At 33.9% G+C, this 16,742-nt stretch overlaps 1 protein-coding gene across 1 annotated transcript; it reads right to left on the reverse strand.

Annotated features, from left to right (window-relative positions):
- Positions 1–192: 192 nt before the first annotated feature.
- LOC123537877 (cytochrome P450 2C31-like) lies at positions 193–12,771 on the reverse strand. The gene is made up of 6 exons (XM_045321767.2): positions 10,926–12,771; positions 9,974–10,186; positions 9,333–9,471; positions 4,033–4,298; positions 1,909–2,036; positions 193–1,552 (listed from the first exon to the last, which is right to left on the reverse strand). The coding sequence occupies exons 1-6, from the start codon at positions 11,487–11,489 to the stop codon at positions 1,456–1,458; spliced, it is 1,407 nt and encodes a 468-aa protein (XP_045177702.2). The 5' UTR covers positions 11,490–12,771; the 3' UTR covers positions 193–1,455.
- Positions 12,772–16,742: the final 3,971 nt, after the last annotated feature.

The following is a 16,742-nucleotide window of genomic DNA, read 5'->3' on the forward strand; positions in this document are numbered from 1 at the left end:
TCCTTACGAACATCCGTACGTCCCCCCAATCTTGTACTTCAAACTCCTTCCACGCTATAAGCCTGATTTGCTTCAAACTTTCAAAGATGAACAAGCTTGATCTGCGGATGACCATAAGAGAAAGAACGTTTGCTGTGTGCATAAAAATGAACTTTTTCCTGTGACTATTTTTTTCTAGAATTATGACTCTTTCTTATTTTCACAAAATAGGCCAAAGTGAAGAAACTCCCCGTTCACTTTTTGAAGGAATGGATTCAAAGTTTCTCAGATGCACAGCCTTATTTGAATATGACTATACATTTTAAAAAGATGGGCTGAGACCATTGTGACCAGTGTTATTGCCCTTAGATAATTTCACAATATAGGGTATGATGAAGAAATGTTGTGTGTTTAACTTCTCATACTCTTTGAAGGAATGGCTTTAAAGTTGCATAGGTGAAAATTTGACACTTATAAGATTATATTCAGAACATTGATGCAGGTGGTATCACATATATTGACAAACAAAGAAATGGAAATGTTTCATATTTTTGTATGGGTTAGGGGAGATGAAGAGAAACGATCAGCAAAATTGGTAAAATACAGTCAGATAGGACTAAAACAACAATCTATTGGAAGACGTTTCCTTTAACTAATACGACATCCACTATGTTGCGTGTTTGTGCAATAGAAATGCCGAACAACAAAGAAGGCGATATTAAAACGTTCGGGTAACAAACATATACAACGGTCATTCAATTTGCAACTGTTTGAGTATCTTTTAAGGTATATAGAATCAATCTAAATCTAATGCATCAAATTGCTGTTTGTTCCAAAAGAAAGTCATGGAATCAGTTTGAACAAAGTATATCATGAAGATTTTTGACGTAACATATAAGCTTTGTTCGTCATATGTACGTGTTGATTTCCATTGTTTGGTAGCATCTATTTAGCTTAGAAGAAATAAGGCATTACAGTACCGAAAAATCTCAGCTGTCATGTTTAAAAATACCATATTTGTTGCTAAGTGGCAGTTATTTCAGGGATGAAAAAGTTCATGATAAGTACATCTTACGACAGCTATACACATTACCATTACGAATAATTTTATCTCTTTTATAAAGAAATTAAAACAATGGTGGCATTATATTTTGACTGACTCTCGTATTCTAATATAATCTAATCCAGCACACCAATTACAAAAAAATAGTAAAGTTGTCAAAAGCCACTTTTTTCAGTACGCATATATATTAGGATGCACACTTTTGTATATATATCCTAATCAAGAATTTCAATTATGCTTACTTCAGACACTGAATAATCAAATTATCAAAATATACGTTTAATTAATGACCTCTACGGTCGCTCAGTTGCACAAACGAAAAAAGGCTTTGCTTTGAGTGTTACTTTTAGATCATAGTTATCGGAGTTTCTTGGGTCACAATCCTTCTGTTTGCCTTCAGGGAACTCGAAACGCTAGCGTTGAAACAGGGTCGCCAAGTACAGAAAATATCGTGTTTCTGAAAACACAGCCCCAGGGCAATGTCGTGGACCGCAACTGAATGGTATGTGGCTGAAAACATGAGACAACTGGTATAGTAATGCAACTGAGCATGTATAGTATCTTCAGTCGTTCATTAACTGTCACGTTCGTGCAATACTTATCTTGCATACATGCGTTGGTTGTAATCTATATGCAAACTTGCACAATGAAGTTATGAAATGTTTTCAATAAATGTATTATTTCATATTTATCATGTACTTAAATTATTTGGTTTTACATGTGTAAGAATATGTCTTATGATATATATATTGAATTAAACCCAGTAACGCCACAAAAAGAATTTAAGTTCTTTTTTTAATATTTATCTTGTTGATATACAAAGCACACTGTCTGTTATGTCGTAATCGTGTCACAAATGCACTTACCTTCTAATCAGCTTGTGATTAGCTGGTAACAGATTGCCGTCTATGTCCAAGAACCTCTCCGGGCGGAATGTCCAAGGATCTCCCCAGATTTTTTCATCGTGATGAATATACCACGCATTGCTTAATACCTTCATATAATAAAATAATTGTCAAAAATAATCAGTTAAAATAAGCTTCATCGCCACATTTCCTTTTTAAAAATCACAATATGGTTAGACCCACCAAAACCAAAATAGAATGCCACCTTCCGTAAAAGGAAACTTAAAATTACACAACACTGACGATTTTCTTGTTCATAATCGTGAACACATGTTGACACAAATTGGCAAAAAAAAACTTTATTCCAAACATATCGTCTTAATTACTACACAAGTGGAAGCCTGCCCGCTTAGCTCAGTAGGGAGAGCGTTGGTCAAAGGATCACAGGGTCGCTAGTTCGATCCCCGGGCAGGCATATGCTTCCGTGACGATTTGATAAATCGTAGTTAACCGCAGACCCGTCCACGCGCTGGGCAAGTTGCCAGGTGCAGTAAAACGTAGTTCAACGTAGTACTTATTTGCGTCCTGTATTTTTTGTTCCCAGTTTCTAAGACGTACTAAGACGTACTGCTCCGTACTTATCCGTGTCCGCACCCCTACAAACCAATCACATCCGCACCGTACTTCAACGCACGGACATATCCGTATGTGTGACTGTAGCTTATGCCCCAGTCACACTTACGGCGCGGATAGCTACGTCTAGTAATCCGTATCGATCCGTACCTGAGACGTACCTCAAAGTAGTAATCCGTATCAATTCACGTTTCTCCAACTTTTGAACATGCACAAAAGTTTGAGCGATCCGTAGCCATTTGAGCGTGACTTTAGTCCAACTTGGTTGAAACTTATTCATCCGTAGTTAAACGTACTGAAACGTAATTATTCTTACTGAAACGTACCTTGCTGTAGCTGAACGTAGTTATCAGAAGCTGCCCGTACTTAAGCGTAGTTCAACAAAGTTCACCGCAGACCCATCAAAGCGCTGGGCAAGTTGCCAGACGCAGTAAAAGGTAATTCAGCGCAGTACCCCGTACTTATCAGTACTTATTCGCGTCCTGTATTGTTTTGTTTGTTCCCCGTTTCTCATAATTTTTCCCGTACTAAGACGTACTGCTCCGTACTTATCCCACCACTGACCAATCCCACCGCACCGTACTTCAACGTACGGACATATCCGTATGTGTGACTATAGCTTAAACATGACTGAAATACCGTTGAAAAACGGCGTTAAACCCAAAACATATAAAACAAACAAACACGAATGGGCTATAAAAAAACAATGTGTCGACATTGTTCATATTTTTACTACGTTCAATAAGATTTATACATTTCTTTTTCAAAGACACAACATATCATATACATGATCGTATATGTATACTTAATATTGTAACAATTTGCCCAAACATTTAGTCAAAGCGAGCCACATGTTCAAGTTTCACAACAGAAAACGTGCATAAATATGTAAATTATTCGATAGTTCAACAAGGATAGTCAAAACGAACCCTTATACAAAGATGTGTTATAGGCATAGGAAATGTCAGATCAATATAATTGCATCTTTACTAATCCCTACCTATCATGTATAACAAAACCTTTTCTATTATGACATTTTGATTCAAGCAAAATTATATTTTCTTCAATATAAAATACTATGTAATATTTCATTTTATAATCGGCTTGTTAAATGTCATTTTCACCGTAAATAACCTGACAAAAACATCTGAAGAAGTTTTAAGGGTAAATCAAATTCATATGAATATATCCTAACTGTTTTAACTGTGAAAAGGTTATGATATTGTGTCTAAAACCGTTTTCATTTTCCACTCGATAGTATAATTGTAAGGTGAGTAAACTAATAGAATGCCTAAGGCAAGTGTTGTCATTCTTTGTGGTTCACAGCTTTAAAATAAGTTTTAGAATTTGAGTTATTGATATAATAAAACTTTAATATATTTCCCATTTGTAAACGTTTGGATTATTTGAATGGCATAGAAATCAATTTCTAGACATTATTTAATGTCTTCAAATCTTTTAAAATTTAAGGATCTGTCTCTACGTGCAATACTTTTATCAACCCTTACTTACCACGCTGTTTCGCTTGATGTGATATCCTTCGAATTCTATATTCTTCCGGCAGTAATGAGGAATTTGTAAAGGCGCTACATTTATGTAGCGGTGAACTTCCATGCCAAAGGCTTTCAGGAAGGTACACTTCCCTCTGTCAGAATATTTTGGGAGACGTCCCCTGCCAATGACACGATCAAGTTCTTCCTGTATTTTGGCCTGATACTCTGGGTGGTTCAACAGCACAAGCATGGAACTTGTCAAGACAGACAATGTTGTTATAATGCCTAAAATATTGCATAGCGGTCAAATATAATGCATGGTAAAAATACCGTTTTTGTCTACTTTTGCTGAACTATTTGATCAGTAATTTTTAAGTTCCATGCGGCGGCCGTAAACTATCTCTATGTAACTGGATTCAGTGTTTTTATATTTGCTGGTCCTTTGGGATCACGGAGTTCAATAATAAGAGTCTGCTTAAGCCGGTGCTTCTAAATGGTTTGATTTAATTTTTAATTATACCAGAGGAAAGTTTTTTTTGTTTTACCATTAACACACCTGGTGAAACACAAAAACCGGTATCTTTGGACCGATGATTGCATATATAGCGGTACAGTGCAGAGTGAAGGCTAGTTTGTATTTGGATATTGTTACTAAATTGTATCTATTCATCAAATACACACCTGCAGAATAAACGTTTTGATGTTTAAACCCACTGTAAAGGTCCAGAATAAGGTTAATATTTCCCCTAAAACACGCCACTATAGACAAACACGTATCTAAATAGTTGTAATGATCACCGTGCGTAAGTGTAGTGAATTAAATCATTTTATCTGAGTATAATACAATGTCAAATAATTTAACCTGTTATTTACATCAAAAATGACCTTTCCTGCAAGGGTCATTTACCTGTAAGTAAGGAGTTTCTACTTAGAAACTGAGGGGTGCTTGATGTTTCTTTATCAATATAATCGCTGATATGTAATAACATGCGGTCCAGCTATTTTTCAATATAACCAGTGTCCAATAAACATGTGTACAACCTTTGCCGAAAGGTCATGAAAATGTTAATAAACACAGTTAAATTTACTGGTCGGAAGACAAAAAGTGAGAACTTTGTTGCTTCAGTAAAAATGCTGTGGTAGTGAATATAGCTGGTGATCGACAAACTTTTTTGGTCTAAATTGACTTCTGTAAAACTCGTGCCTGATAAAAATTACCTTTATACACGGCAATTGGGGCTTTGAGCGCGTAAATATTATTATAAAGAAATTTGACCATTAAGCAAAATCAAAATTACGTTTTTCAGAAGTGCTCGATAAATTATAATAAGGAAACATGTCAATTAACAGTAGTTTAATTCTTTATAGTGACTTATGACGCTTAAGGAGGTAGTATACCTTGTCACCGGGGGAGATTCAAATCAATTGAACCGTAGCAGTTTATTGTTGTACGTGATTTAAAGTTTTAGCTGATATAATATCAAATTCGTTAACACATCTCTGTCACTTCAAGTACAATTGTTATCCTGATTTGAAGCAAATGACCCTCAAAATGTATTTTATATTGAAAGAAGAAGAAAAATATGGATATTTAACACTTTTCAGAGTATTTCCGTTTTACTATTATCCATAAAGTTTGCATAGTGGATAATTTTATATGTGTACGCGTAATCTTTTTAATGTATATACCGCGGGGCTCGTGTTTCCATTGTAACACATTTTCTCTCATTTTTAAACAACTATGTATGATAACGGATTTTTCGACGGCTTCAGTGCCATTCTCTTTATGACCAAAATAGAATACTACGGTAATATATTTAGCAGAATATCAAACACTTTACATGATAACCATATTTATCTGAACATTTAAAGTATCCATGGCAACAGAGATGTTTAAAATATCTAATATCTTGCTTTTTATTCTAATTTATTAAGAAATATTGAATAAATTTACCTCTCTTGTTTAATATAGCTTCAAAACATTTTATTTCTAAAGTAAGTAATACGTTCGTTTTATTTGCATTTACTTACAGCAGTACTCCTCTGACTTTTTTATGTCCTTGCAAATTTTATTCTCATGGATAGTGTTAAAATACAGATAAAAAGCTGAAACTGTGTTCCATAGATAGACAAGTGTCAACGCCATGTAATTTTAAATTTAGATATATAGGTCTCTTGGTTCGTTTCCATGGCAATATTAATTCAATACAAGATATCGCTTTTTTCTACTAAAACAATTTTAGAGTATAGTTTTAGTATGTAAGTACCAAATTATCAATAGAAACGGAAAGAATAGGTATTATAAATCAAACTGCCAAGTTTTTATTTGAAAATGACCGTAATAAGTCACTTTGCACCAGACTATATTCCAAATAACATCAGTTACTATCAACCAATTTCTTTCATTCCGCATAGCAGTTCAATATTATACATAAAAGCTGCAAAATATTGATCATTTTTCAAAGCGAAAGACATATAAAAATATTTCGGCAAATAATGGCTCTTTATAAACAGCTCAGATAAGAAAATGCTCAGAATTACGTACTTTCAAGATAAAAGCTATTAATTTTGCGCGATATCTGACACGTCACGTCATGACGTCGATGACGTCATTTTAATGCAACAAAGTTTTGTAGAGTTTCTTTTGTAATTTATTCATTATTTCAGCATTATTAAACTATTAAAGCGACTAACCCACACATCGTGGTTTCATATTTAAAAAATCAAACTTTTGCTATATTCACCTACATGCTGTATATCCGATGTTCTAACAATGTATTTTTCATCAAAGTCTGTTGAAAATCGTTGTTTTCCTAATAAATTGAAGATGAAAACATTCGTCAACAATTTCTGATAACGGTTTCCCGGTTTATATAAAACGGTCTTCCCGTCAGCGAGTACCTTGCAAACATCACATGACAGTGAAAGAATATAACACCAAACATGATTATCAATAGAGCGCACACGTATAGGTATCGCACAATATTATGACGTTTTGAAATATAAACAAACAAAACAATAACATTAAATAAAGTCAGAACACTCAGTACGTTTACGATGCAGTTGGCCGAGCGGTTACGGTATTCATATTATACTTTTTCCTCGTGAGTTCGATTCCCATACCCGTTTAATTTTGTCTTTAAACTGTATTTAATTTCTTTTTCTTCAATACGATTCAATGAAGACAAAACGAGTTAGTAAATCTAGTTCTAACATGAACTAGAACAACTAAAATTATATATGTCACAATTGACACGTAATTATGTTTAGATATACTCTACCTTTGATATGATCTAATGTTTTTAAGCTTTCCTGTGATATTTTTAAAGCTGTACGGGTTAGTTTTATAAGTTTTAAAACAATCTTACACATCACTTTAATAAAAGCATTGCCCGGTCATATTTTCAGGATCGATTCATTTAAAGATGCTACCAATGTTATACGAAAATAAGAAACAAAACAATAAATTAGAAACCAGAGCGAAACAATCTTACACAAAATAAGTAATGCAAACTGAAAGAAATGGGGGATCAAACTTCCGACGAAAAGGTATAATACGAATACCGTAACCGCTCGGCCAATGTGGAATCACCGACTAATTCTTAAACTTAGTATATTGACTTAATTTTATGTTATTGCTTTGTTTTAAATTCTAAACGCCAGAGTACTTAGCGCTACCTATAGTTCGGTTTTGAGATCAGCGATGTTTTTGTACTTTTAATAATGGAACAACTACGCCTGAATTACCTCATTGGGGATACTGCCGGTCCCAATCCCGGATAAAGGAGGAGGGTTGGGCATGGAGTTAACACCCTCATGCTGTAAAACAAAATCTGTTACGGAAAAGAAAACAAATACAAATGCATACCAAACAACCTCTCGTGAGGCGAGGCACAACACGCTGCCAACGACAGAGATAGGTGGAGATGTACTGTTGATGCCTTATGTCCCGTTCGGGACGAAGATGATTAAGTAAGTAAGTAAGTAGGTAATAATGGAACGGCCTGTTGTTTAGATAATGTTATTCAGTACGATAGTGGTTCTTACCTAAATAAGGCAAAGTAAATCATGCTAATGTCCCTTATCGGTAGACGAGTCTATAAATTGAAACCCTCAAACTGCATGCTTAGTTTTGGTTTGCTGCCCACGTGACGATAGCGTCTAAAATACTGTCGCGTCTCGTTCAATATTTATCAATGTTTACAAAAAATAAACCGTTGCAACGGTTTATAGAGGTTCATGAGGAAAACTGCAAAAACTCGAATGTTCCCGTAATTCTAGTCAACCATTGTTTCATGTAAATATATGAAACAGTGGTGGCATGTTGCCTTTCGACGATGAATTAAAATCAAATCACAAATAACAATGTGTTGGTTAGTCGCTTTAAGCATCAAATCAGAGACTGTTTAATGATTTTCTTTTTCAGACGAATGAACATACAAGCACATTTAGTTTTCAACTTTTGTCCTAAACATTGTCGTAAATCCTCACGTCACCTTCCGGTTGGTCATGTGCATATACAAATGTTAAGGTATACTACCTCCTAATTGAAATTTTATTTGCATCCTTCCTATTATACATTGTATTTAAAATGTATATAAACCTGTATGATTTTAGAAAGGTCTTTAAAAGCAAACCTAATCTAAAACTTATGAAAAGAATCTAAGTGGTCCGGGTGGGGCTTGCCAGTACCCAAACGTGTTATTGCATTGCATACAATACTCATTGATAGAGGGAACCGTGTCAGAAATTTTGATAGTTGGGTCCAAATCAAATGTTTGGCTTAATATGTGCAGTAACAGAGGGCTATTCCCCTTAACCGTGAATGGAATTGCAGAATACAGATTTTAATATTTCCAGTATCTGATTATCAGATGACTAAATCGCAAATACAAAAGTTTTGAACTGTCGTTTAAACTTAAAAAATATCTACTTAAACCGTGTACATGTACATTAATCGTACTAATTCAGAGCTTTTTATGCAAGTTTTCACATTTTTCTTAGGTTTAGATTTCTCATTTCGGCGTGTCGAATATAGGAAAGAATTGATTGACTGAAATCACCCCCGGTGGTTATAATGTGTACGCATGCATGCTCATTATATATATCTAATGCTTACAAGAATTATTTTCTAACTTTATATTAATAATATTAAATGATATTTCTATTTCTCCATATTCAAAACATTAATACCACCATATCATTTTGCTTTTATGTAACTATCTTAAATGAACGCTTACATCATTCTCATAATATTAAGCAATTACCTTAACGAGTATTTCAGAGGTCTTGTTTTTTTCCAGTACTTAAATATTTTACCTGCAACCACAGTTTCGGTCAACTGAGCAATTATTCTTTCATCGGTGAAGAATATGTCACTCCCAGATTCAACTTGTTTTCGTTGCACTTCAAGATAGTGTTCAATAATACCTCGAACTTCGCCCGGAACGTGATTTTCCTACAGAAATCAAATGCATATCACATAACACTTTTTTTTACATTTTAATAAGGTATTTATCATAGCAAGGATAAATGGTATTTGCAATCATATGTATCAAAACATCAAATCGAGATTTTCTGTACCGACATATTTTGAGAAATACATTGAAAGAAAAATATAAAAATATCGAATGTACTCAGGCCGAATTCCTGAGATAGTATTTACTGCAAATATAATAAAGGTCATAAAACTCATTTGGTTCTGTTGTTAAATGACGGATACATTAAAAAATTGTTTCAAGTAAAGTTTCAATAGCCATATTCATAAACAACATTATAAGTTTGAATATATGAATAACAGACAAGAAAGAAATGATTAATAATATTCTAAATGAATTTCAAAACACAGATTCTAACTTGCTAAAGTATTTACACAAAAGTCATGGCATACTAGTTTGAATATTTCTTTCAACTGTAAACACTGTTGTCTGTTGTATCCCTAACATTTTGTATCCTCTTACCTTTATATCAAAAAAGTATCGTTGCACAATTTTGTCATACGAGTCTTTGCATTTTTTGTATTCTTCTTTAAATTTTCCGGGAAGGAATCGCATGAATGGGAACGTGTTCATGATAAGGTTAACCTCCGGGTTTAGAAAGAAGTCCGCTGCATCTACATGCTGCCAAAACATGTCAAGGTCAGGGTCGTTGTCGTCAATGACGCTGCCACTGAACTAAATTATATGGATAAATATGTAGTTAGTGGAGCCTATTAACAACCCTACAATATGTTGAAAGAAACCGTTAACAAATTCTATACCAGTGATGTTTATACGAAATGAACTTAATATAAGGGCGATTGAGATCGCATTTGAGTTGCATGAAGAACGTAATTTCATTCATGTAAGTTCTTAACCGTGATAATTTACATTATTACGACCAACTGCGAATACGTATTATCGTACGATAATAAAAGCTATTACCCTAACACATATTCATCTGACAATATCTTGCAGCCGCTTCTTATTTCTAGTAATGTATACTCTTTGATATCTAAACTTTAATTAATGACAACATGTTCTTGATGCCATAGTTTAATTCTCAATTCTTCCTGTGTAAAATGGTTTATTAAATAACGTTTCCCCGGATGCGACAACGCATTTCGATCTGCATTACAGTATCAAACATTATATAGCGACTGTTCTGTTTAAACAGTACTAAAAATCTATCACGCGTGTAACATAAAGAAAACATTATTTTTGGATGTGTACTCTACGCTAGTTTGATAAACCCAAATGAAACGCTACTATGAACAGTGACATTGTATATTTTAATTACATGCCGTTTGGCCGTGTCGAACGTGTTTTAAATCAACAAGTCAAATATTACTGTCAATCCCCTTAGCAATTCTCAGATCCAATATATATACTAATGTATGATCACTACAGACTAGAAAAATAGGTGTCTACTAACCACCAATGACATTATATTTGATAATGATCTTCGGAATAAATCAAAACACTGCATTTCTTTTCCGTGCATATTCTCTATCCGTTTGACCAGCAGTGCCATCTCCATCATCACGTTGTTTTCTAGGTCTTGCAGGCCGCTACCGTAAACATGCATAGCTTTTGTAAATTCCTTTCTAGTAGTTCTATGTACTTTTCCCGCGCCGTCAATTGTTGTCCCCATAGATTTCTTGCAACAATTGAAATGTTGGCCGTAATACAGATCAACACTATCATTGAAATATTCATTGTATTGTCTATCTGCAAATGCTTTCCGTACGAGTCTCTCGCTATTTAAGACGACAAAGTTATCGACGAACATTTGGATCTGAAATATTTCGCCAAATGCCTCCGCATATTCCATAAACTGGAAGTGAATATTATCGGCATGAATTTTATGTGCACATCCTATCAACGGAAGTCCATGTGGTCCCGGTATATCCTTTCCCTTCTTCTGATAGCGCCATTGAACAAGCTTATAAAGGGTTAAAACCCCTATAAGAGCACATAGGACTAGCTGTATAATCATACTTAACCACTTTTACATACGTTAGTATTGGTTTGAAAATATATCGTGAATGGGTCAGTGGGTCGTGACGTTATCTTTTGTAGATTTATTCAGTTATATAAACAATTTATGATTTAAGGCCAGAAAAAAAAACTGTGTTTACGGTTACCCGACAGAGCATGATATTTTGCCACGGCACGAGTAGAATAAAATAATCGCCGTTAACGGTCGCTTCTGGTACGTTCGGATTGTTGCTTTCTGTATCTTAATTTGCATGTTTAGTTATTATATTATCATTTAATACGGTTAGCCAAAACTTGTGCTATTGTCACTTTGCTCTTGATTTACTTATTCTAAAAAGTATACAATGCTTGTTAAGTATATTGTTCAAAGCACAAGCGAAAACGGTAGTTATACATCGAAAATGATTTTCAAGGACTACGCTGTGTTAATCAGCCTCCCCTATTATACTGAGAGTACATTTGATGATATAATACATTTTCAGCGTGTACTATTTTAACCTAATGCATAGTACTGTAAATACACATGAAATTGTGATTTTTTTTTGTGAGATTTAATTTCAAATTACTGCAGCTTCTCTAGTCATAGATTTAAAAATTTATCAGAACTTGTGTTAGGATTTAGCATTAATTATAGCATCTATTAAACCCAAAAGCCTAGCAAGAGTTCAGAAGAAATATTTAATGAACAATATTATGAAATATCTGGCGCATATAAGATTTAATTCAGAACATTGCTGCAGTCCGCCTCATATATATTGACAAACAAGAAATGGAGAAATGGATCTGATTCACATCTTACGGGAGGTGTGAGGAAACGATCACCTAAATTATCAATAATATGTCGGAAGTGAGTTATCAAAAGTCGTTTCCTGAACTAATACGGTCTCTCATAGGTTTCATGTTTGCGCAGAAGAACTGCCGAACAACAGAGAAAACGGTATTGAAACGTTCGGATAACAATTATAAAAGATGAAACAACTATAATATATCTTTTAAAGTATATGAAATCAATTTAAACCTTATGCATCACATTGTGGGGAGTTCCTTAAGAAAGTCATGGAACAAGTATGGTCGAATTCCATGGATAAGTATAATTCTTTCGACTTAACATATTCACTTGATCCGTCATATCTAGCGAAAATTTAAAGAAACCGAACATTACACTATCATTGTTGAAAACAACAGTTGCAAATGATATGTTGATTTCCATATTTGTCAAGTAGCATTGAATTAGCTTTAAAAAAGATCAAGCATTACCTTATCAAAAACAGCGCACATGTTCGTTTCCGTTGCTTTGAAACGCAGTCATGTTTAAACAAATTTTAATTCTTCAAAAGTATTTTCTTGCTAAGTGAAAACTGTTGCTTAGTGACAATCGGCGATGTAAAAGCAAACGTTCATGATGAAGAAATCATTTACCACAGACTAATTGCACCACATGTAATAAGTTTATTTTTTTTGTTGTTGAACAATAAGCTAAGACATGCGTACATTAGACCATTAATGGGGACAGGCTTTCAAAGATGCCGTGATTCAAACCTTTCTAGCGATTCTTAATTTTTAAGAGTTTTTATATATGACATTATGTTCACTTGTTCATGTATTACAAATTTTATAATACTGCTTCCTGGAACATAACGAGGTAACATATGACATGATGCCTCATTCAGTCACATTATACTGACACCGGGTTGACCAGTTTCAGAACTATCCACTTACTGCTTGCGACAAGCGAGGAAGCCGATGTACCATTTTTACGTCTCTGGTATTACTCGGCCTGAAAGCGAAATCTCGGAGCGGGCGCTCTACCACTAGACCATCGAGGTGGTTACCGCATTATATATCAAGTTAAAATTCGACTCATGTTTTTAATCAAATTACACCAATTACAAAAGTAGTAGAGTATTTAATACCCCATCTCGTGCACACACAAACGCACGCACGCACGCCTGATACAAATCGACTTACTTTCTAATCAGCTTGTGCTCATCTGGTAATTGATTGCCGTCTACGTCAGAGAGTCCAAGGATTTCCCCAGATTTTGTAGCCGTGATGAATATACCACGCGTTGATTAAAACATTCATATAATAACATTGTTGTTGCGAAAAATAATCAGTTAAAACAAAATTCATCGCCACATGTCCTCTTAAAATCGAAATCCGGTTATACTCACAAAAATCAAGATTGAATGTCAACATCCGTGAAAGGAAACGTAAAAACACAAAACGATTCTCTCGTACATACTCGTGAACACACGTTGACATAAACTGGCTAAAAAGCCTTTATTCCAAGCATACTGTCTTACAACACGAATGGGCTATAACAAAAACAATGTGTCGAAATGGTTCATATTTGTACTACATTCAATAAAATTTAAACATTTCTCTTCCAAAGTCACAACATATAAAATACATGATCGTATATTGCCCATGGCTAGCATTTTGTCGAAGCAAACAACTTGTTAAAGTTTCACAACAGAAAACATGCATAAATATATAAATTATCCGATGGTTCTACGTACCGAGGAACTTAACACAAGGTCACCAATCCCACAAGAATATAATAATCTGTCACTGGCTGTAGATGCAGATGGGAGGGTAGCTGTTTTTGGCGATAACGAGGCTGTATCTGAATTTACAGAGAACGACAAAATATTTTTCTTGCGTACCGTATTAGTCCACGGGCTACCATAGACCTCCCTTCACCCCCCTTGGGATTTTAGATCACTATTATATTTTGAAAACAATATGTCTTAGGTATATTTTGCCGAGTGTTTTCCATTTTTCAAAATTGAGATTGAAGTCGTGACAACGATCATTTTACGTTACCCAATAATTTCTTTGTAAATTATCATTTTCGCAGCACATTGTGTTAAAAGGTGTTAATGTCTGTCCAATATCAGGAAATAATAGTAATAATGTAGTTAAATAGTCAGTATATAATTCATTTATTAGTTTTAGAAACACAGACACGCTGATTGGTAATTTTAATGATACAGTGTAATAATCATAGCGTCCGTTACATACGTTACATAATTGATAAATGAATACTATTTATGCCTACAGATATATGTTACGTGCTAGTAAATTGTTTTTCATTTAATAACCATTCATTGTGTTTTCTTAGCATTAGTATAGGTATCAAAACAAAATGTAACATCCGTTACACACGTTACTTTTATTACTTTATATACATACGAATTTGTACAATATTAGTTTTACAAACACGATTAAATATGACTAAATTATGTAGGCCTCAAATGTCTTTCTACCTTGAAGAATATATATATTTGAACATATATAATTGTCATACAATTTATGTGACAGGTATAACATATATTATAAATACTTTACCAAAAACGCTAAATGATCAAACAATTACTGAAAGACAGATAAAGTTTGAAAAATCAATTAAGTTATACAGAAAAAAAACATATATAATAAATGCCTCAGCACTGAGTTGACAAAATATAAAACATTCCCATAATTACTCTGTTCATATATTATAAGTACGTTACCAAAATTGCTAAATGATCAAACAATTACTGAAGGACAAAGTTTGAAAAATCAATAAAAGTATACAGACTTAGATAATAAATGTCTCAGCATGAAGTTGACAAATTACAAAACATTCCTATAATTACTCCTTTCAAATGGGATCACATCTTCGAGTTTATAGTCACAAACGCGCATTTAAGAAATTATGCGCTAAAACACAATTACACAAAGTTACCGAACTAAACAATAAAATGTGATTGAATGTCAGATCATAACTACATAAAGCTTTCTTTGAAAGTATGTTGACACTAAAACTCTCATACGATGTTTTAATGTCTGGTTGTCGACCACAAATTTAGTTGTTACTTTAACTCCATGAATTGCGGTTACTCATATCCATGATCAATATCAAGTCAATAATGATTGTTCGTCATCAATGTCTTCTTCAAAAGTGTCCACTATTTCATCAGTTAAACTTTGCACCACAACATCTAAATCATCGTCTTCCTCTGAAACACTACTGCCAGGGTCTGCCGCAGACGAAATATCGACCAGTTCTTGGGGTATAAACTTCCCGTCGCTCCAGTCCTCTATGCCCCCGTCTGAGTCATATAGCCATCCTTGATCTGCTGGATTAGTAATTTCGGGGAAAGGAACATGTGCATTGTTCAAAATCAATGCATGGTAGTTTGAACGTTTGATATGCATCTGCAGGCGTGATCTACAAGGTGGTAATAAACTCAAATCGATTCCGTCAAAATCTGACAGAAGAGAACCACTGCCAGTTTGAAATTTCCGTTTTGCCATATCATATCTCAATTTGTTGGCATCCGTGTACGATTCCTTTCCATATAGGCGACATACAAATTGCTCTAAGTTACTAATTTGATCATTTGAAATAGATGAGCTGGATCCAATTTCTTTGAAATCCTTAAAAAATCTTCGTGTTCGCAATAATAAGTTAAGAGGTTTCAGTTTTCCTTTACGTACAAAGACACTAGTACTGTATAACATAAGATTCGTGTCTGTATTCTATAAAATGTAAACTTAACTTTTTAAACTATTGAAACACCAGCCATGTCTGAATCTAATTTCAAGTATAACATAAGAATAATGCATTTTACAACCCGTTCATCTCAATAATTGTACTTGAAATTTCAGTTCTCCATTTGTTGGCAGCAGTGTGCATTTACATAAAATGATTTTGTTTGTAAATGTTTGTATATGGACTTTTTTTAAAAATAAGGAATTCATTAATAAACTAAATATTTTTTTTGCATTTCGTCACCTTTTATAATACTTAAAAATATGCGTTTTAGTATTTAGACTGTCTGACTCTGATTTCATTATGACTTGCTCAGCAATTTCAGTGATTTTACAGTTACTTTATTCATTTCCATTTTATACCTTTTATTTTACATGTCCTTTAATTTATCTTCTATTAGGTATTGTTTCGTACATACATGGTTACTATGACTATATGTGATATAGTTTCAATTGTAGACAGTGAGAGGAACTGAAATAAATCGCAGTAAATTGAAAGTTTGGAAAGCAAATGGGGAGTATTTTATATCAGATTATTATATGCCATATTTTATATTTTCTATAAAAAGCTGCTTCTACTAAATGTACAGGGAACTTACTGGGAATAAGATAAGTGTATACCTGGAAATAAGGTAATGCTTGTCCGTTCTTATCGGTCAGTTATGTAAACAAACCCAAGAAGTGATCTTTATTGTATTTACAGTAATTC

Source organism: Mercenaria mercenaria, chromosome 18 (assembly GCF_021730395.1).
Source record: "Mercenaria mercenaria strain notata chromosome 18, MADL_Memer_1, whole genome shotgun sequence".
NCBI lineage: Eukaryota > Metazoa > Mollusca > Bivalvia > Venerida > Veneridae > Mercenaria > Mercenaria mercenaria.